Raw genomic sequence first — 23,651 nt, 5'->3', positions numbered from 1 at the left:
ATAGTATGCCAAATTATTAAGATTGCCTTTTTTGACATTGTGAAAACCAAAGGATTAACTCAGTGGCGACAGAGGGTCTGTAGTTCATGCTGTTAGCTTTAAGTAATTTCTTTTCTTCTTTGGCTTTGGGAAATCCCAAGTCCCAGGAGTAAAGCAGGCTGAGACGGTATCCAGGAAGCATTTATCGGATAGCAGAGCTGCTCTGTAGAATGCTGGTCTGTCTCCACGGGTGTTCCCAGCCCAGCTGTTCTCAGCTGGGAAAGGGCTCCCCATGGTTGGACCCTTGGCATGAAATCCTACATCAGCAGCTTTGTCTGGGCCTCAGGATCTCCCCCATCACCATTTCTGCGTTGCTGTAGGCTGAAGTTCATCTTCTCTAAAAACACTGCATCTCTGTGCATCATTTATACTTTACAGCTAAAGCAAACCTCAAGCTTTAGCCAATAGCCAAAACAATATTGAAATGAACATTAATAGTATAAATTATGCAGACTAATTTGTCCCCTCTGGGCCTCTATCTTTCTATTACAATTACTTGGTGTTTTATTTTACTTGAAGCCAGTGAGACTGCTCAAATTAACATTGTCAGAATACTGTTTTATATTGTTTATTCTCAGTTTTTGTGAGTAGTTAGTAGAGTTTTCCTAACTAGACTGAACTGTTCAAAGATAGAAGTAGTGGTAGCTCTGGAATTTCAGTATAGGAGAGCTTAGGATAGAAAGGGGCACCCCAGGATTTCTCTTGAAGCTGCATATGCCTAGCAGGTACACTGATTTTTCCTGGACTGTTTCTTTGTTGAGGGTTACTGATGGAACCTCTGAGGCTCTATCCCCTCACACCACCCTGTGGCTGCCACTGAAAGGGACTGTATATTTCAACAGTCTTCCTCAAGAGCTAGCACAGTGTAGGTGTTCAATAAAAATTCTTTGTTAATGACATGATGCTGTATCTCTTCTGATTGGAGACAACACAAGCTAGTGGAAAGAATGTGACATGAGAGTCACACTGACTTAGGTTTGGATTATCACTTACTTTGTGGCTTTAGGCAAAAGATATCCCTCTAAGATTTGGTTTCTTCATCTGTGTTTTCCTCCCAGGGTTATTTTTTTTAGATTAAATTAATAAAATGTTTAAAACCCTAAGTCCAAGATCTCGCATTTGGTAGGCATGAAAGTACCTGCTGGTATCACAGTGGCCAATGCCACTGTGAATGGGCTACCCTTTGAATGTTTCTGCGATCTAATTCCTAAAATGCATTATTCATAACTATTTTACTTCTGTCTATTCTTTTTTCTCTGACTGACTTTGGAGCTTGGTACCATGCCTCAGCTTCTGTTGTGACTGTTCCCTTGGGGGCATGGCTTTGGATTCCAGGAACACAAGAGGCCCCACATTTGTTCTCTCTTTCTTTTTTTTTTTTTTTAAGTGTTTCTCCCTACATATATGTATTTTTATATCTGTGCACACACAAATATGCAATATGTATATCATGGGGAATTTTGTTCAGAACTTTTTTGGGGGGGTGTGGGGATGGGGGTGTTTTAGTTTGCTAATGCTGCCGGAATGTAATATACGAGAAATGGGATGGCTTTTAAAAAGGAAATTTATTAAGTTACAAGTTTACAATTCTAAGGCCATAAAAATGTCCAAACTAAAGCATCCAGAGAAAGATGCCTTGACTCAAGAAAGGCCAAAGTCTGTCCCATGGGAAGGCACATGGCTGGCATCTGCTGGTCCTTGTGACTGGTTATGTTGCCTCCTGCTTCTGATGCTAGCAGCTTCTTCTCTAAGCATTTGTGGACATTCTCTTAATTCTTCTGGGACACAGCTCAGGGTTCTGGCTTGCATGGGAAGGCACATGGCAACATGTGCTGGGCTCTGCATCTCCAAATATCCATGTCTAGGCATCTGCTCTCTCTGTTGGCACTCTAAACATCTCCAAATATCTGTCTCTTTGTGGGCTCTGAAGCGACTGTTCTCCAAGCATCTGAGCTTCCTCCGAAATATTCCCCCTTTTAAAGGACTCCAGTAAACTAATCAAGACTCACCTTGAATGGGTGGAGTCATTTCTCCGTCTATCAGAAAGGACACACCAACAACTGGGTATATCACATCTCCATGGAAATAATCCAATCAAGGTTTCCACTCTAAACAATAGGTCTGCCCCCTACAAGAGTCGATTAGGAAAGAAAAAATTACTTTTCTGGCGTACAAGCACAAGACGCATGGGCCAGGAATTGAACCTGGGTCTCCCACATGGTGGGTGAGAATTCTACCACTGAATTACCAGTGCATCCTCCTACATTTGTTTTTGTAATGCAGCTTCATGATTTCAAGTCCTGTGTGCACTTGACTACCCATTGTTTTTGGTAGCGGATATTATTTAATTTTCCATTAAAAAAACACTTTCTGAACCAAATGGATACTGTCCTCAGTGATAGTATGATATGTCATATCAGTATGATAGACATACTGAATTTCCAAAATGTTCTAAAGCACTATTGTATGAAGGATACTAATAGCTTAAAAAGGGAAAATCACTCAGATCAGTAGAGATGATTTGGCTGAAAATCTTCGCATTGGCCCTTGCTAGGGCCTGTAAGAAATATGCACATAAGAAATGGTCCCTACCCTCAATTTTATGATGTAATTAGGAATCTGAGTAATAGATTGGAGACCAGCCCATCAATTATATAAATAAGTGTTGAAATTGTGTGGTACAATGCTGTGAGTTTTTAAAGATGAGCGGGCTCAATAAGGGTTGTGGAGGCTGGGGGGAGAGGCCTTATGAAGAAAAGTAGATGGGAGCTACATAGGTCAGGGGACACCATGACAGTGGTATGGAGGAAGGGCTCAAGATTGGTATGCGCGTGGGTTAGGGTCCAGGCTGTTTGTGGTAGAGGAGTGGACGAGAAGAACCAAATCAGACCTTGAAAGTCAGAGTTGATTAGGAGTGACATACAGAAAGACATATTTTATGAAGATGGGTCTGGTGGATCAGAGGAAGGAAGTTTGGGGAGGAGAGAATGGGTATAGGGTCCAAATCCAGGGGATACGAGCCTGAACCATTATGGCAGCAGTAAGAAAAGGCAGAAAGGGTTAAATCTAATATGCATTTAAAAAGAAGACAGAACTTGATGACTAGTGGAATATATAAGGGATGAAACAGCAGAAAGGATAAAAGTTGACTCTCTGGTTCATTGCATGGGGTATTTGTGGTGTCCCTGAAAAAAAAGTTCAAGTCAACAAACCAAGCTCTTCTTCCCAGGGGTATATCTATGTTATTCTTCCTACACTTGTACTGAACTTTAGTCAAGGTGTTTCAGTTGTCTATTGCTGCATAACAAGCCACCTCAAAACTTAGTGGCTTAAAACAATGACAGTTTATTATTTCTCCTGATTTGGTTGTTTGGCTTAGTTTCACCTGTGCTCAATTAGTTGAGTAAATTCATCTAATTGTTCTGCTGGGGCTGGAATGTCCAAGATGACTTGAGGCCTCTAGCCAGTGACCTCTCTTTCTGACAGGTTATTCATTCTTCTTATATGGTGGCTGGCTTCCAAGAGAGAGCCGCATAAGCTGCCAGTCCTCATAAGGTATGAACTCAGAAGCCTACCACATTGTCTTAGACAGAGCACCTTTCAAGTCCAGCCCAGATTCAAAAGGAGGGGAAATGGAGTCCAAGACTTGAAGTGGAGAGAAATTGCTGGGGCCTTTGGACATTGCCACATTAAATAGCCAGAGATTAAATTTCAGAGAAGGGACTACTGCTGTGATGTATCCATGTCATTTAGGGATCTGGACCCTTAGGTAATCTTGCTACCTTCCCCTAAAGGTTGTTTCATGGAGGAGAAAATTCCATGCTTATTCATTTCCTTGGGCAAGTTGGTATCAGACTCAGAGGCATGAGTAAGGCGGTTTGAAGAATCAGAGTGACTGAAATGGAAATTTTATGTTTAGAAATGAAGTTCTAGGGTGGCCACGGTGGCTCAGCAGGGAGAGTTCTTGCCTGCCATGCCAGGGACTTGGGTTTGATTACCAGTGCCTGCCCATGCAAAAGTAAATAAATAAATAAAGTTCTAGGGGTAGGATGGGGATATAATGTTTTAAGGACTTAAACTAAAAGATGGACAGCTGTCAGAACAGAGGTTGCAGAAGGACAGGACAGGTACAATGTGCTCATGGTCACAGGGTGAGTGTGGGTGAATGACATTTAACCCATCAGTGCTTGGAAGGAAGTAATCTATCAGTATTGGTCCTTGTCTTTCCATAAGAATTCTTCCCCCACAGACTTAGTTCTGGTTTCCATGGAGTGTAGAAATCAGCTACTGAGGCCCCCTGGGGCAAAAGATGGTGCTGACACATGAGTTAAAGAACATTTAAAATAAGCAGAAAAGTTTCTGAAGAAACAGAGTTCATTTACAAGAAAAAATAAAAGGAGTTCTGCAGAGCCAGGACAAGAGTTTTCAAAACTCAGAACAAGTATTTTGCTTCTAGTTTCAAAAAGCAAGTATCCCAAATCTGAGCAGGGCACTGGAATAGAAAACACAGTAATAGAAGTCCGTAGTGCCTGCCCTACTCTCTGTTTTTGACAGGAATTGTTTGGTTACCAGGAATAGAACTAATTTAAGCTAACTTGAACAAAAGGGATTTATTGGAGATCTATTAGGGGTATATCACAGAACCCAATCTCTGTCTCTAGAACAAATGTACCCACTCTCACCATATCTCTCTAGGGCCAGACAGTCTCCCATCTCTGCCTTTCTAGCAACATAGAATCAATTCTTCTTTGTAGAACAGCTTACTCATTACCTCTTGTGACCCAAACATGGTTAGTTGCCTTAATCCCTACTTGACAGATCCCTATTCATCCCATATTTATAGTTCACTAGCTGGAATCTAAATTCCAGATTCCTGGAAGAGAGATTCTGACAGTCCAAGCATAAGTCAACTATGGCCAGAGAATGGGGTCCCTAGGCTTGTCCCCATCCAGCAGCAGTTATGGGAGCAGATTCTCTGAGAAAGTGCTGAAGGTAAATAAATAGGCCTCAGAAAAGAGCCATCAGCATGTAGGCCCCATGGATGTGTGTGTACTGCCTTCATAATAAAACTGCAGTTATATCCGAAAGTGCTGGTGTTCAGTAAGCCCTCCAGGTTACTTCCTAGCAGTTCCTTGTGATGGTCAAAGAACAATAGTTCTCATTTAATCTGAATGGAATATCTCCCCTTCACCCACTTCTTATCTCAGTCAGGAACTCTGAGCATCTGAAGGCAATGTTGGTATTTATCTGTCATGAGTTTTAAAGCCTCAACTATGATAAACAAGGGGTCCATTTGTATTTTAAGATGATTTTTTAAAAATTGAAAGTGATGAAGCCTCTTTGGTAAGAGAAAAAAAATGCATGACCGAGCCACAAAGACTTTAAAGTGGCCTTGAAAGTGCAAAAGAATTTGAGAACAAATATCCTTTTTCAAATGGACTTTTCCTCCTTGCTTCTGGGAAGAGCCAAGGGTGGGCCACGGTCTGGAAATCCACTCAGTTGACCAGTAATGCTTTTGAAGATTACATGACGTGTCTCCTGGGGCGAGACATCTAGCCACACTTTCCAGGACAAATCAGAGAGCAGCCAGTTCCCCTCCAAGGCTAACCACTCTCTCAGAGGCTTCCCTTGTGGTGCCCAGAGCATGAAGGAAGAATCATGTTTGAGAATTAAGTCTTTAATCTCAGGGAGTCACTTTTCTGTCCAGTTCCCCAGACCAGCCCTGTAAGAAAGAGGGGGAGGGACATGAAGGAGAAAGCCATGGCATGAAAATCTGCAACCTTGGAGCTCGCCCCTGCCCTCCAGTTCTGTGGGGTATGTCCCCATGCAAACCCCCTAACCTTGTTGAATTGTGGTTTCTTCTTTGTCAAATAGGAATAATATATGTCCTGACTTCCTCAAAGGGCTCTGAGTTTCATGTGAGATGCCTTATGGGAAAGTACACTGTATGCTATGCAGATGTATGAGATTACTATTTTAATATCAGGATCAAACAGTTTTCTGAGGTGGCTGCCTTTGGTTGTCTTTTAATTCAATGCTATTTTACTTTTATATTACTGAGCAAGTTATTCTTATTTGTGGTGAATAATAAAAGCCTTATTTTGTATAAAGATTTATTATGTTTATTCAGCCCAGGCCCTGTGGTATTGATTTTACTTAAATGATCTCATTTTAATTCTCACAAGAACGCTTTTGGGTTATGTATTCCCCAATGATGAAATTGAGCTTAGAAAGGCCATAGTGTAGGGCACAGAACTTGTCCTAGGTCTCTCTGACCCCAAAGCCCACATTTATGGTCAGTACAGTGTGCTGGCTGCTCCTGGACAAGTGATGAGTCCACCAGTGCCCTTCAGGATATTTCGAAGTTCTGGAAAGTGAGCATGCAAAATCTACCCCTGGGCTACAATATGAGTGGCAAAAAGTAGGGAGATATAGGCCCTTTCTCTTTTGGAAATTGTTTATTCTTACTTTTCATACAATTCTTTTTTTTTTTTTTTGGTTTTTAAAAATGGGAATTTAATAAGTTGGTAGTTTACAGTTCTAAGGCTGAGAAAATGTCCCACTTAAAACAAGTCTATAGAAATGTCCAATCTAAGGCATCCAGGGAAAGATAGCTTGGTTCAAGAAGGCCGATGTTCAAGAAGGCTCGATTCAAGAAGGCTTGGTTCAAGAAGGCCGAGCCAGGGTTTCTGTCTCATCTGGAAAGGCACGTGGCAAACATGGGTCATCTGCTAGCATTCTCTCCTGGTTTCCTGCATGAAGCTACCCAGGAGGTGTTTTCCTTCTTCATCTTCAAAGGTCACTGGCTGGTGGACTCTCTGCTTCTCGTGGCTACGTCATTCTCTGCTCTCTCAATCTCTCCTTTTTTCAAAATGTTTCCTCTTTTATAGGATTCCAGTAAACTAATCAAGATCCACCTGGAATGGGTAGAGACACATCTCCACCTAATCCAGCTTAACAACCACTCCTGATTGAGTCACATTTCCAGGGAAATGATCTAATTAAAGTTTCAAACATACAATGCTGAATAAGTATTAGAAGAAAAGGCCGCCTTTATACAATGGGATTAGGATTAAAACATGGCTTTTTTAGGGTACATACATTCTTTCAAACTGGCACACCTGTTGAAGGATAATTGGCTTATTTCCAGATTTTAGCGATTACAAATAAAGCTGTTATGAACATTGGTGTCCAGTCATACAATTCTTATGTGCTCCATAGTTTTGTTCTAAGCCTAAGAAGCAGCAAAGAGGATAAACAAAGACTACCAGACCCTGGAGTTAGTAAGAACTAGATGCTGTCTAAGACCTCTACAGTTCTAATGTTCTAAGGTTTTAACAGCCTTGATGGCAACCCAGGAGACAGAGTAACTATTAAAATCGGGCATAAGAACATAAAGAAAGCACACCAGTTTACATCCATTTGGTAAAATACATCTGATGACTTCAAGTCACCCAGAAAAGGTTTAACTAGGTTAAATGATGTTAAATTTAAGAAATACACAATGCATTTTTTAAAACTTTCAAGCAAAAGATGAAGGTAAAATTTTTAAGTTTAAAGTTTATCATAAACTTTATGGCATACCCAGTTATCTGGAATGGTATTTCTAGATAGTCAACGAGAGCAATAAGCAGGTGGTCAGAACCAGTGGTTATCAGCTTTAACTGGCTGTTGTTCTGCTTTCACTTCTAGTATGCCCTATGCCTTCAATGCTTCCTCAGAAGTACCTTTACCCACTCACCCTTGGTTTCCACTGGTAATGCGCAGCATGCTTGTTCCTTCAGCACATAGTCACAGAGCACCTGCTGGGAGATGGAAACATGCTAGCTCTGGGGATACGGTTCCCAGTATGCTGGACATACAGTCCTGCCCTCAAGTTGTTCCTCAGTAAATCAGAGAGACAAGTAGACAGGTGTTTAAAATCAAATGCAACTTAGGTTGCTTTAGATTCACACAGTATGGCATCTGACCCTTCAGATAGGTTAGATCAATTTGGCCGATACCATGATTGCACCCTTGTGAGAGTCCCTGGATCAAAGGACCCAGCTAAGGGGAAGGGAGATGGTAGGGATGGGGCTTCCCATGGGAAGTGATACTCAGGTTAACATCTCAAAGTGGGAAGAATATTCCAGGCAGAGGGAATAGCATATGCAAAATCCCAGAGGCCAGAAAACAAGTTGCAGTTGGCAAACTTATAAGTACACCATAATTTAATTTGACTTTAGTATGGTGTTTTACTTGCCTTGCTTCTAAAACAAATACCATACATTGGGTGGGCTTAACAAAAGGAATTTATTGGCTCATGGTTTCAGAAACTAGAAGGCTTGCTTCCTCCCAAGATTGGTATCTTCTGGCTAATTGGCAGTCTTTCAGTTACTTGGCTTTTCTGTCACACAGCAGTGCACATGGTAGCATCTTCTCCTTTTTCTGGGCTCTTCTGACTTCCATCTTCTGGCTGCTTCCTGTGGCTTCTCTCTCTGTGTCCAATTTCCTTTGCTTATAAGGACTTTAGCCATAGTGAATTAAGGCCCACCCTCCTTCAGTTTAGGCATGTCTAAACTAATAACATCTTCAAAGATCCTCATTACAAATGGGCTCAGATCCACAGGATCAGGGTTTAGAACTTGAATGTGCCTTTTGTGGGGAACATGTCCATCCCCACCATAAGAAATGTAAACCCAGAGGTAAAGAGAGGTCATATAGATTGGGGAGAGGAAGAGAAAGCGCAAATAGGCAGGGCCTAGTGTAACATGCGAAAAAGTTTGGACTTTATCCTGAGGGGCAAACAGCGAGCTTTGAAGGGTTTTAAGCAGGGCTGTGCATGCCTTTCCAACTCTGTTTCTTTTTCCTCCCCATCACTGGCCCTACTCGCTTCTTTTTTTGTTCCCGCATCCATGCAATGCCAAGGTCATTCTTGCCTCAGGCATTTGCACTTCCCATTCCTTCTGCCTGGAGTGTACTTTAAAAAGATTATTCTGGTTGCAGTGTGCTACCCAGAATAGAGGAGGGTAGGCCTAGAAAGGAGGAGATGGATTAGGAGGGTGATGCCATGGTCTAAGTGGAAGGGGATATAGCTTGAACTGTGGAAGTGGCAGCATGGATGGAGAGGCATGAGATATTTTAGTAGGTGGGATTGGTGTTGTATGACAAGTGGGTGAGTTGGGCAGTAAGGATGATACCCCAGGTGTCTGGTCTGGTGTTCAGTCGGATTAGAGCAGCAGCAGGGTGTGGCCTGATTCGCAGTTACCTTTCTCACCATGTGTTTAGGGACCACACTCCCCACTGGAACTGCCTAGATTTGCTTACCAAATTATTGAGTAGAGCTTATAGGTTCCAGCTGCATCAGTGTAACCCTTACCTTGTTTATGTCTTATCTTAGCATTTAGGATCATGTGCCTTGGGCACTCGATAAACTAATGCATAGTAACATGCTTACTTGTGAGTATAATGGAATAAATGAGACAAAAATCAGAGTAAATGGTTGAGATGATCGTGATCAAATAGTTCTTATTAAGAACCATTAAACATGTGGCTTGGCTTTCCAGATGCAATGTCCCTTTAACAATATCAGCTTATATCATATGACCCCAACTGAAAATGCCTAACTCACTGCAGTTGTTTAAACCCTAAAACCCAGATGTTCCCAAGTCAGGCCCCCAATGAACACTGGACTCCCACTGCCGAAACCTTTTCTGTTTACATTCGCTCCTATAGAGATTTGGTTTGTTTCTGAAAGATGCATTTTAGCATTTGTGTGGTGAGCCACATTTGTTATATTTGAACCATGTATGATGCAAGGGAGCTGGGAAACCACTTGCTTAGAGATGCAAGGGCAACCCTTTGAGTTAGCTGAACTAATTCCAGCCAATTTTAAATGAGCTGGTTAGATGGTGACAGAAATTTTTTAAAATGTCTTTATGTTGATAAAAATGTTAATATATAAAAATGTATTTATTTTTTCTTTTTATTTATTATTTTTTATTGTACAAAATAACATATATACAAAAAAGCAATAAATTTCAAAGCACACCAAAGCAGTTAGCTATAGAACAGATTTCAGAGTTTGGTTTGGATTATAGTTCCACAATTTTAGATTTTTCCTTCTGGCTGCTTCAAGACAGTGGAGACTAAAAGAAATATCAATGTAATGATTCATGAGTCACACTCATTTGTTAAATCCTATCTTCTCTTTTATAACTTTTCTTTCTCCTTTGATCTTTTTTTAAAATTATTTATTTTTTTATTGATACATAAGCACATACCATGTAATCATCCAAAGTATATACAAGTGGTTCACAATATCATAATATAGCTGTGCATGTATCATCACAATTGACATTTTTTTCTCTTCTGTGAAAAATAACATATATACAAAAAAACAGTAAATTTCAAAGCAAGTTTCAACAATTAGTTGTAGAACAGATTTCAGAGTTTGGTATGGGTTACAATTCCACAATTTTAGATTTTTCCTTTTAGCTGCTCTAAGATACTGGAGACTAAAAAAAAATATGAGTATAATGATTTAGCAATCATACTCATTTGTTAAACCCTACCTTCTCTATATAACTCCACTATCACCTTTGATCTTTCTCCCACTCTTAGGGGTATTTGGGCTATGCCCATTCTCACTTTTTCATGTTGGAAGGGGCTGTCAATAATATGGGATGGGGGGGGATCCAAGATGGCGGCTTAGTAAGGTACATGCGTCTTAGTTCCTCCGACTCCAAATCAACTAATAGGTGAACAGAAACAGTACAGAACAGCTCCCGGGGCTACAGCAGGGAATGGACACACAGCGTAACCCAGTCTGGGCTGGTTAGTCTGACTGCGAAACTCGGCTGCGGTGAGATCCCCGAGCGGCGGGCGATTTCCCGAGCAGCCGCAGCTGCGGCGGTCCGAGCTAATCCCTCCCTCCTTCCCGGGCTGGCTGAGGGACGCGGAGAGACAAGCTTCCCAGCCAAGGCGGCCGGCGCCACACTTTTGCGGGCAGCTTCGAGTCTCGGCTTCGAGTCCGCGACTACGAGTCTCGCATCAGAGGGCTATCCAAAGTCTGGGCTGGCAAGTCTGATTGCGAGACTTGGCTGCGGCGAGACCCCCGAGCAGCCGCAGCTGCGGCGGTGCGAGCTAATCCCTCCCTCCTTCCCGGGCTGGCTGAGGGACGCGGAGAGACAAGCTTCCCAGCCAAGGCGGCCGGCGCCACACTTTTGCGGGCGGCTTCAAGTCTCGGCTTCGAGTCCGCAGCTACGAGTCTCGCATCAGAGGGCTATACAAAGTCTGGACTGGCAAGTCTGACTGCGACTCTTGGCTGCGGCGAGACCCCCGAGCAGCGCGTGATTTGCCGAGCAGCCGCAGCTGCGGCGGTCCGAGCTAATCCCTCCCTCCTTCCTGGGCCGGCTGAGAGTATCGGAGAAGCAAGTTTCCCAAGCCGAGGCAGGCGGCGCCCTTCTTCTGCGGGCGGCTTCGAGTCTCGGCTTTGAGTCCGCGGCTACGAATCTCAGATCAGAAGGCTATCCAAAGTCTGGGCTGGCTAGACTGACTGCGAGACTCGGCTGCGGTGAGACCCCCGAGCGGCGCGTGATTTCCCGATCAGCGGCAGCTGCGGTGGTCCGAGCTACTCCCTCCCTCCTTTCCGGGCCGGCTGAGAGTATTGGAGAAGCAAGTTTCCCAAGCCGAGGCAGGCGGCACCCCTCTTTTGCGGGCGGCTTTGAGTCTCTGCTTCGAGTCCGCGGATACGAGTCTCGGATAGGAGGGCTATCCAAGCAGCGGTAGCCCCCCCCCACGGGAGGCTTCCAGGTCCGGTGGGGAATCCCCCAGGCCCGCTGCGGCCCGCAACCAGCCACAGGGTCCCCTCAAGCCGCGGCAGCTGACGCCCCTACCACGCGCGGCCCCTGAACCAACGGAGAGAATTGGATCCGAAATCCCCAGGCCACGGAGATCGGTGACTGGGGGAGACCCATTCCAAACACTTGAGACAAACGTGTGCCACGTGCGCCACATACTGGGCAAGATAAGAAAAACAGATCCCAGAGATTTCACAGAAAAATATTACAACCTTGCTGGGTCCAACACCAAGAGAAATCTGAATAAATGCCCAGACGCCAGCAGCAGAAGATAACTGTCCACGCTCAAAAGATTGAGAATATGGCTCAGTCAAAGGAACAAACCAATAGCTCAAATGAGACACAAGAGCTCAGACAACTAATGCTGAATATACGAACAGAAATGGAAAACCTCTTCAAAAATGAAATCGATAAATTGAGGGAGGACATGAAGAGGACATGGGCTGAACATAAAGAAGAAATAGAAAAACTGAAAAAACAAATCGCAGAACTTATGGAAGTGAAGGATAAAGTAGCAAACATAGAAAAAATAATGGATAGCTACAATGATAGATTTAAAGAGACAGAAGATAGAATTAGTGAATTGGAGGATGGAACATCTGAATACCAAAAAGAAACAGAAACTATAGGGAAAAGAATGGAAAAATTTGAACAGGGTATCAGGGAACTCAAGGACAATATGAACCGCACAAATATATGTGTTGTGGGTGTCCCAGAAGGAGAAGAGAAGGGAAAAGGAGGAGAAAAACTAATGGAAGAAATTATCACTGAAAATTTCCCAACTCTTATGAAAGACCTAAAATTACAGATCCAAGAAGTGCAGCGCACCCCGAAGAGATTAGACCCAAATAGGCGTTCTCCAAGACACTTACTAGTTAGAATGTCAGAGGTCAAAGAGAAAGAGAAGATCTTGAAAGCAGCAAGAGAAAAACAATCCATTACATACAAGGGAAACCCAATAAGACTTTGTGTAGATTTCTCAGTAGAAACCATGGAAGCTAGAAGACAGTGGGATGATATATTTAAAATACTAAAAGAGAAAAACTGCCAACCAAGACTCCTATATCCAGCAAAATTATCCTTCAAAAATGAGGGAGAAATTAAAACATTCTCAGACAAAAAGTCACTGAAAGAATTTGTGACCAAGAGACCAGCTCTGCAAGAAATACTAAAGGGAGCACTAGAGTCAGATACAAAAAGACAGAAGAGAGAGATATGGAAAAGAGTGTAGAAAGAAGGAAAATCAGATATGATATATATAATACAAAAGGCAAAATGTTAGAGGAAAATATTATCCAAACAGTAATAACACTAAATGTCAATGGACTGAATTCCCCAATCAAAAGACATAGATTGGCAGAATGGATTAAAAAACAGGATCCTTCTATATGCTGTCTACAGGAAACACATCTTAGACCCAAAGATAAACATAGGTTGAAAGTGAAAGGTTGGGAAAAGATATTTCATGCAAATAACAACCAGAAAAGAGCAGGAGTGGCTATACTAATATCCAACAAATTAGACTTCAAATGTAAAACAGTTAAAAGAGACAAAGAAGGACACTATCTACTAATAAAAGGAACAATTCAACAAGAAGACATAACAATCATAAATATTTACGCACCAAATCAGAATGCCCCAAAATACGTGAGGAATATACTGCAAACACTAAAAAGGGAAATAGACTCATATACCATAATAGTTGGAGACTTCAACTCACCACTCTCATCAATGGACAGAACATCTAGACAGAGGATCAACAAAGAAATAGAGAATCTGAATATTACAATAAATGAACTAGACTTAATAGACATTTATAGGACATTGCATCCCACAACAGCAGGATACACCTTTTTCTCAAGTGCTCATGGATCATTCTCAAAGATAGACCATATGCTGGGTCACAAAGCAAGTCTTAACAAATTTAAAAAGATTGAAATCTTACACAACACTTTCTCGGACCATAAAGGAATGATGTTGGAAATCAATAATAGGCAGAGTGCCAGAAAATTCACAAATACGTGGAGGCTCAACAACACACTCCTAAACAACGACTGGGTCAAAGAAGAAATTGCTAGAGAAATTAGCAAATACCTCGAGGCGAATGAAAATGAAAACACAACATATCAAAACTTATGGGACGCAGCAAAGGCAGTGCTAAGAGGGAAATTTATTGCTCTAAATGCCTATATCAGAAAAGAAGAAAAGGCAAAAATGCAGGAATTAACTATCCATTTGGAAGAACTGGAGAAAGAACAGCAAGCTAACCCAAAGCAAGCAAAAGGAAAGAAATAACAAAGATTAGAGCACAAATAAATGAAATTGAAAACATGAAAACAATAGAGAAAATCAGTAAGGCCAGAAGTTGGTTCTATGAGAAAATCAATAAGATTGATGGGCCCTTAGCAAGATTGACAAAAAGAAGAAGAGAGAGGATGCAAATAAATAAGATCAGAAATGGAAGAGGAGACATAACTACTGACCTCACAGAAATAAAGGAGGTAATAACAGGATACTATGAACAACTTTACGCTAATAAATACAACAATTTAGAGGAAATGGACGGGTTCCTGGAAAGACATGAACAACCAACTTTGACTCAAGAAGACATAGATGACCTCAACAAACCAATCACAAGTAAAGAAATTGAATTAGTCATTCAAAAGCTTCCTAAAAAGAAAAGTCCAGGACCAGATGGCTTCACATGTGAATTCTATCAAACATTCCAGAAAGAATTAGTACCAACTCTCCTCAAACTCTTCAAAAAAATCGAAGTGGAGGGAAAACTACCTAATTCATTCTATGACGCCAACATTACCCTCATACCAAAACCAGGCAAAGATATTACAAAAAAAGAAAACTACAGGCCGATCTCTCTAATGAATATAGATGCAAAAATCCTCAATAAAATTCTAGCAAATCGTATCCAACAACACATTAAAAGAATTATTCATCATGACCAAGTAGGATTCATCCCAGGTATGCAAGGATGGTTCAACATAAGAAAATCAATTAATGTAATACACCATATCAACAAATCAAAGCAGAAAAATCACATGATCATCTCAATTGATGCAGAGAAGGCATTTGACAAGATTCAACATCCTTTCCTGTTGAAAACACTATAAAGGATAGGAATACAAGGGAACTTCCTTAAAATGATAGAGGGAATATATGAAAAACCCACAGCTAATATCATCCTCAATGGGGAAAAATTGAAAACGTTCCCCCTAAGATCAGGAACAAGACAAGGATGTCCACTATCACCACTATTATTCAACATTGTGTTGGAGGTTCTAGCCAGAGCAATTAGACAAGAAAAAGAAATACAAGGCATCAAAATTGGAAAGGAAGAAGTAAAACTATCACTGTTTGCAGATGATATGATACTATACATCGAAAACCCGGAAAAATCCACAACAAAACTACTAGAGCTAATAAATGAGTACAGCAAAGTAGCAGGTTACAAGATCAACATTCAAAAATCTGTAGCATTTCTATACACTAGCAATGAACAAGCGGAGGGGGAAATCAAGAAACGAATCCCATTTACAATTGCAACTAAAAGAATAAAATACCTAGGAATAAATTTAACTAAAGAGACAAAAAACCTATATAAAGAAAACTACAAAAAACTGCTAAAAGAAATCACAGAAGACCTAAACAGATGGAAGGGCATACCGTGTTCATGGATTGGAAGACTAAATATAGTTAAGATGTCAATCCTACCTAAATTGATTTACAGATTCAATGCAATACCAATCAAAATCCCAACAACGTATTTTTCAGAAATAGAAAAAACCAATAAGCAAATTTATCTGGAAGGGCATGGTGCCCCGAATTGCTAAAAACATCTTGAGGAAAAAAAAACAAAGCTGGAGGTCTTGCACTGCCTGACTTTAAGGCATATTATGAAGCCACAGTGGTCAAAACAGCATGGTATTGGCATAAAGGTAGATATATCGACCAATGGAATCGAATAGAGTGCTCAGATATAGACCCTCTCATCTATGGACATTTGATCTTTGATAAGGCAGTCAAGCCAACTCACCTGGGACAGAGCAGTCTCTTCAATAAATGGTGCCTAGAGAACTGGATATCCATATGCAAAAGAATGAAAGAAGACCCATCTCTCACACCCTATACAAAAGTTAACTCAAAATGGATCAAAGATCTAAACATTAGGTCTAAGACCATAGAACAGTTAGAGGAAAATGTCGGGAGATATCTTATGAATCTTACAATTGGAGGCGGTTTTATGGACCTTACACCTAAAGCAAGAGCACTGAAGAAGGAAATAAATAAATGGGAACTCCTCAAAATTAAACACTTTTGTGCATCAAAGAACTTCATCAAGAAAGTAGAAAGACAGCCTACACAATGGGAATCAATATTTGGAAACGACATATCAGATAAAGGTCTAGTATCCAGAATTTATAATGAGATTGTTCAACTCAACAACAAAAAGACAGCCAACCCAATTACAAAATGGGAAAAAGACTTGAATAGACACCTCTCAGAGGAGGAAATACAAATGGCCAAAAGACACATGAAGAGATGCTCAATGTCCCTGGCCATTAGAGAAATGCAAATCAAAACCACAATGAGCTATCATCTCACACCCACCAGAATGGCCATTATCAACAAAACAGAAAATGACAAGTGCTGGTGAGGATGCGGTGAAAGAGGCACACTTATCCACTGTTGGTGGGAATGCCAAATGGTGCAACCACTGTGGAAGGCAGTTTGGCGGTTCCTCAAAAAGCTGAATATAGAATTGCCATACGACCCAGCAATACCATTGCTGGGAATCTACTCAAAGGAATTAAGGGCAAAAACTCAAACAGACATTTGCACACCAATGTTTATAGCAGCGTTATTTACAATTGCAAAGAGATGGAAACAGCCAAAATGTCCATCAACAGACGAGTGGCTAAACAAACTGTGGTATATACATACGATGGAATATTATGCAGCTTTAAGGCAGGATAAACTTATGAAGCATGTAATAACATGGATGGACCTAGAGAACATTATGCTGAGTGAGTCTAGCCAAAAACTAAAAGACAAATACTGTATGGTCCCAATGATGTGAATCGACACTCGAGAATAAACTTGGAATATGTCATTGGTAACAGAGTTCAGCAGGAGTTAGAAACAGGGTAAGATAATGGGTAATTGGAGCTGATGGAATACAGACTGTGCAATAGGACTAGATACAAAAACTCAAAAATGGACAGCACAATAATACCTAATTGTAAAGTAATCATGTTAAAATACTGAACGAAGCTGCATCCGAGCGATAGGTTCTTGTTTTGTTTTGTTTTGTTTGTTTTGTTCTTATTATTATTACTTTTATTTTTTTCTCTATATTAACATTCTATATTTTTTTCTGTTATACTGCTAGCTCTTCTAAACCGATGCAAATGTACTAAGAAATGATGATCATGCATCTATGTGATGATGTTAAGAATTACTGATTGCATATGTAGAATGGATTGATTTCTAATGTTGTGTTAGTTAATTTTTTTTAATTAATAAAAAAATAATAATAATATGGGATGGGGGATGGTACTAGTTGATGTTTTGGAGAGACTGGCCCCTCTGCCCTTCAGGGCTTATCTGGGCCAGGGACCCATCTGGAGGTTGTAGGTTTCTGGAAAGTTACCCTAGTGAATGGAACCTTTGTAGAATCTTATATAACACATTTATGTTTTTATATACCTAAAAGACAATTGTGATTATTAAGCTTACTAAACGCATGGTACTTTCTAATCTGAAACATAATGGGGACATACTATCTAAGAGTCTATATGGCTATCAATTTGAAATTGAATAATATACAAATCTTAGCTGATCTAGAAGTGCTTCCAGGACCAGGTCTCATTTATTTCTTGTTTTATCTTCAATTATATAAACTGAGGAGCCAAACAGAGAAGGTAGGGAAAGGGCTTCAACCGATAGTGAAGTGATTCATAAATTAATAACACAGGTGGAAAACAAGGTCCACGAGGTTATTTGTCTACTCCCTTCTTACAATATATATTTATTTATAGTATGTGTAACATAGGTGTATTAGTTGTCTATTGCTATAGAACAAACTACTCCAAAACTTTTAGTGGCTTAAAACAACACAACATTTATTGCGTCACCTTTCTGCAGATCAGGAATCTGGACATAACCTAACTGGGTCCTCTGCTCCAGGATCTTCCACAAGGCTGCAGTCAAGGTGTCAGCCAGTGCTGGGATCTTATCTGAAGGTTCACCTTGGGAAGGATCCACTTCAGAGTTCACCTAGTTTTTGGCAGGATTATGTTCCTTGTGGACTATTGGATTGAGAGACTCAGTTTCTTGCTGGAATGTTGACTGGAGGCCACACTCAGTTCCTTGCCACATGACCTCTCTGACATAGATTGCTCCATATAATATTTGATACGAAATATACAAACCAAGAAGACAAGAGAACCAGCTACCAACATAGAAGTCACAATCTCTTACAACATAATCATGAAAGTGACATCTGTCAACTTTGCCACATTCCACTGGTCAGAGGAAGTCATTAATCCCATCCACTCTCAAAAGGAGAAGGTTTATAAAGGCATGAAAACCAGGAGGTTGGTGATCATTGAAAGCCATCTTTGAAAACTTCCTACCACAGCTGGTTCATATATTCAAGGTCTCTTTACTCTCAGATACAGCTTTTTCTGCTAGACCAAGCCATCTCATTGTGTGATCCTGAAACAAATAATGATCCCCAAAGAGAGCCACATCATACTCCCTGGAACCTGTGAAAATGTCACCTTATGTGGCAAAAGGGGCTTTGCAGATATAATTAAATTAAGTATCTTGAGATGGGGAGATTAACATGAATTATCCAGGTGGACCCATATAATCCCTAGGGAAGCAGAAAGGTTGGAGTCAGAAAAGGTGATGTGACAAAGGAAGCAGAGGTTGGAATGATGCAGCCACAAGCCAAGGAATGTGGGCAGCCTCTAAAAGCTGGACAAGGCAAAGAACAGATTCTCCCCTAGAGCCTCCAAGAGGTTCTGCTGAAACCTTGATTTTAAACCCATCAGATCCATTTAAGACTTCTGACTTCCAGAACAGTAAAAAAATAAATTTATATTGTTTTAAACCACTAAGTTTGTAGTAATTTGTGGCAGCATCAATAGGAAACTCATTCACTCACCAAAAGACCTAGGGATAACCGACCCATAAAGCCATTTTAAGAAAGAGGGGTTTAGATACATTACATAGGATGATGAGCTTCCAAGGAGTTTTCCTGCTCTCCAGTGACTCTGGAACATAATCTACCATTATATTATAACTTGGCTATTTTTAGGAAATTTTTCCTAGTTCCCTTTAATACTAAATCCATCAATTATTTTTAGGGTAAGTTAAAGGTGAATCTGGATTTCACATACTCTTCAACGTAAAATGAAACCATAACATTTGGCATAGGACCCTAAGGCTTCCATTTTTAAAGCACCTTGCCTGTTATTTATTTGTGCTTTAGGAGTGGAAATATTGGCTGAGATGAAAGTACCTGGCACAAAGAGCTTTTCCCTCTTGATATTTCACAGCCAGATGTTGTGAAATTCTTTTGTTTTTCTTTTTCTGCAGTGCCTGGAAACCTTGGCTGCTACAAGGATCATGGAAACCCACCTCCTCTAACTGGCACCAGTAAGACATCTAACAAACTCACCATACAAACCTGCATCAGCTTTTGTCGGAGTCAGAGGTTCAAGGTAATTTTTGTATGACTATGCCTGTTTAGTGGTTGTTGATAACTATAGAAAAAGTTAAATAAGTAAATGTATCCTGCTAAGAAAACTGAAAATACTGTCAAGTCATACAACTCTGCTTTTCTTCTGCCAAGGAGAAGTTGGAGGAAGAATGAACCTTGAGATTCAGGAGTGTGAGCAACACCCTTATCTAAAGACTAAGTGGTGGGGGGAATCCCTGATATTTACATCCTCATCTGGTCTCTGACATATTTATGTATCTCCTATGCCCTTAAAAGTTATGAGCAGGCAGTTCTCTGGCTTCACAAAGAACCTAAGACTATGCCAAGGTTGTGCTTATTTTCTTGATGGACTAAGGGGCCCTAGCTTGGACATTCCTATATCTGAAACTAATTCTTTGGTCAATAAGTTAAATCATACTATTATTTTGTTATATCAAAAAAAAAAGAAGAAGAAGAAGAAGAAAGAAATAGCATCAGTCCTTACTTATTTCCTCCCTCCCTTTCTCCCCTCCTCCCTTCCATCCTCCCTCCCTCCTTCTCTCCTTCCTTTCTCCCACTCTCCCTTCCTCCTACTAATTCAACCAAAAAGCCATTAAGCAGACCTGAGCAAGGAGGGTAGCCTGGCAGGTTACCCAATGTGGCTGAGTGATGAGTTGCATATAAGTAAATATAAAATATACTGAGGATAATGGAGCCAGTTTCTAATGTTGGAGACAGGAGTAGCAAATATAGAAGCAGGAATGAAATCTGTAATTTTGGATAGGGGCTGAAGTTATTAGTGTCAGTGTTGATATGTACACAGATAGATATAGACATAAATATAAATGTAAAAGTGTTTGTGTATGTGTAGCTGCATATGTATATATATTTTTTCACATATGTATTTCTTAGTTCTATCTGTCTCCATAGCCTGGAAACAGCAACACATTAATAGCAGTGAGCATACCTTGCTTCCTAAATGCTATTCTTACCTAAAAAGAACCAGAGCTCCTTGAGGGAAAATGGCTGATTAGGGTTGGTTAAGGGAAGTTCAATATAAGCCTGAAACATTGTGTGCAAGAAAGTAAGGAACGATAGGGATATATCAAAAGGATATAGGAGCCAGCTTAAAACAGTCCTACTGCCAAATGTGACATACTTTGAGCTTTAAAAGAAATAATGATAGTAATGAATATACCCAACTGAATAAAATAAGAATTCCAAAATCCATGCCAATATAAATAAACGAATTAAGAAATGAGAAGAAAAGCATTTCCACACAGTAGAATGTTAACTCATAAATGTAGAAGTGATGGAATTAGAAAATTCACTATTTGGCAATCATCATAGTAATAATTAATTCAGGGAACAAATATCAATATTATGTAAATATTCCAGTCCTTATCTGTTAGTGCATAAAATTGCATGAGGAATGGGAAATTTACTTTGCCTCAGCGATCTCTCCACAAAATACTTATTAAGTATAAAGGGAAACTGAGTAATTCTACAGTGAAGAAAACTGGCATGTACTCCCCTTACTCAAGCAATCAAAATTAATATCCCCATTGATGGAACAAATAGATTTTATGCACTCATGAGATTCATGACAGGAGCCACATGTATCTGCCAAAAATGCATAATCGGAATCTAATCATGAAATATCAGGCAAACCCAAAATGAGGGATGTTCTGCAAATGATTGGCCTTAACTCTTCAAAAATGTTAAAGTCTCAAAGGTCAAGAAAGAACTAATGAATTATTTCAAATTGAAGACTAAAGAGACCTGACAATTAAGTACAGCTATGATCCTGGATTGGATCCTTTTTTCTACAAAGACCATTATTGAGGCAGTTGCCAGTTTGAATGGAGTCTCTGGATGAGGGACATAATGAAGTTCTTTGTACTGTTCATGCAACTTTTCTGTAAATTTGAGAATAAATTCAAAATAAAAATTCGGGGAAAATATTTGAGAAAATACAGTATGCATTGATGATAAAAGCCCTCAACAAATTAGGAATAGAAGAGAAGTTCTTCAACCGATTAAGATCATCAATAAAAAACCTACAGCTAATATCATATTCAGTGGTGAAAGGCTCAGTGCTTTCTATCTAAGCTCCGAAACAGAAAAGGATGCCCATTCTCAACCTTTCTCTTTATTCAACATTGTACTGGAGGTCCTTGCCAATGAAATAAGACAAGAAAAAGAAATAGAAGAACATATAGGCTGGAAAAAAGAATTAAAATGTTATTTATAGACAATTTGATCATCTATGTAGATAATCCCAAAGAATCAATAAAAATGCGACTAGAACTAATAAGAAAAGTTAGCATGGTTGCAGATTATAAGGGGAATAACAACTAGTAACAGTACAATAAAGTTAGTTGTGTTCCTATATACAGTGAACTGTATAGCAGTGTACTATTATTAGAAAATGAAAGTTTTAAATTGCATTTACAATAGCACAGAAGCCTTTAGAATGAATTTAACAAAAGATGTCAGAGACCTATCTGCTGAAAACTACAAAATACTGCTTAAGGTGATTAAACAAGACCTAAATAAATGGAGATATAAGTCTTGTTTGTGGATTAGAAGACTTAATATTGTCAGTTCTCCCCGAATTGCTCTATAGGTTCCGTGCACTCCCAACCAAAATCATAGAAGACTCTTTTGGGAAAAAAATGTCAGATTGATCCTGAAATTCACATGGCAAAGTAAAGGATACGAAAGAGCCAAAATAATTTTGAAAAATAAGGTCAATTTTGGAAGATCCAAAGCCAATCCCAAAAGATTACATACTGTATGATTCCATTTATATCATGTTCTTGCAAAGGCAAAACTGTAATGATGGAAAACTGATCAGTGGGGGCTATAGAGGGATAAATAGCATGAGGAAGTTTTTTGAGGTGATGGAACTGTTCTGTGTCTTGATTGTAGTAGTGGTTGCACAAATCTATACATGTTAATATTTATATAAATGTGTACACAAAAAAATCCATTTGACTGTATGGTACTATAAAAATAAAATTTTAAGAGACACCTATAAGTTGGCAGGGAGGACTAGATATAAAGTACTTACTGATGGACATCGTAAACATTCAGTAAAATTTTTCGCTGTTATTATTATTAATGTTTCAAGTTTATGGAATGCCTTCCCTTAAAACTTATTAAATATAGGAGAAATATAAACATTAAAAAGGGCTGCTTCCAGACCTAGAGGTATGCAAAAGCCAGAGATGGGGGAAAGGCTACCCAGCAAGGTTGCATCTAAACGCAAGGGAAGGGATAGAAATGATGGTAACTAATTAGTGGGGTTTTAAGTAACAGTACCATATTGAAGGTGAATATAATTGAAAGGAGATGTATAGTATCTTGTATCCCACTGATTAAATCTATAGTTATAAGTTCTTGCATGAACTATTTCAGAGATTTGCTAGTAGCCAGAGTCAACAGTAGAGGAGTACGGGGGGAGGGGAACTAAAAATGCGTGTTCTAGCCGATAGTTAACAGGAACTCATCAATAGTATCACAAAGATACCAGCAGCAACTAATTGGGGGGGAGGGACAAGTGATAAGGGGTAGCTTTGATTTGATAGTTGGCAACTCTGTGTGTCAGTTCTTTGTTGTTATGGAGGAATGAAAATTGTATAACATTGACAGTGTCGCTGATTATACAACTAAGTGAGGATTATGTAAGAAATGGTTTGTTTTGGACAGTATTCTTTTTTTTTCTAAAATTTATTTATTTATTTATTTATTTATTTTTCTAAATTTTTATTTATTAATTTAAAAAATTACAAGAAAGAAGCACAAACATTCCTAATAAATGATCATTCTGTTCTACATATATAATCAGTAATTCACAATATCATCACATAGTTGCATATTCATCAATATGATCATTTCTTGGAACATTTGCATCAATTCAGAAAAAGAAATAAAAAGACAACAGAAAAATAAAACGAAAACCGAAAAAAAAAATTACGCATACCATACCCTTACACCTCCCTTTCATTGATCACTAGCATTTCAAACTAAATTTATTTTAA

The 23,651-nt window shown here is 39.6% G+C and overlaps 1 protein-coding gene across 1 annotated transcript in view; it reads left to right on the top strand.

The window, feature by feature from the left end:
• KREMEN1 (kringle containing transmembrane protein 1) overlaps positions 1-23,651 on the top strand; it is a 99,374-nt gene that overhangs the window by 31,736 nt on the left and 43,987 nt on the right. Inside the window, exon 4 of the mRNA XM_077160644.1 lies at positions 19,503-19,627. Coding sequence (XP_077016759.1) covers positions 19,503-19,627 — 125 coding nt within the window. The remainder of the gene's footprint in view (positions 1-19,502; positions 19,628-23,651) is intronic.

This window comes from Tamandua tetradactyla, chromosome 5 (genome assembly GCF_023851605.1).
Source record: "Tamandua tetradactyla isolate mTamTet1 chromosome 5, mTamTet1.pri, whole genome shotgun sequence".
NCBI lineage: Eukaryota > Metazoa > Chordata > Mammalia > Pilosa > Myrmecophagidae > Tamandua > Tamandua tetradactyla.
This window is presented reverse-complemented; position numbering and strand designations above follow the sequence as displayed.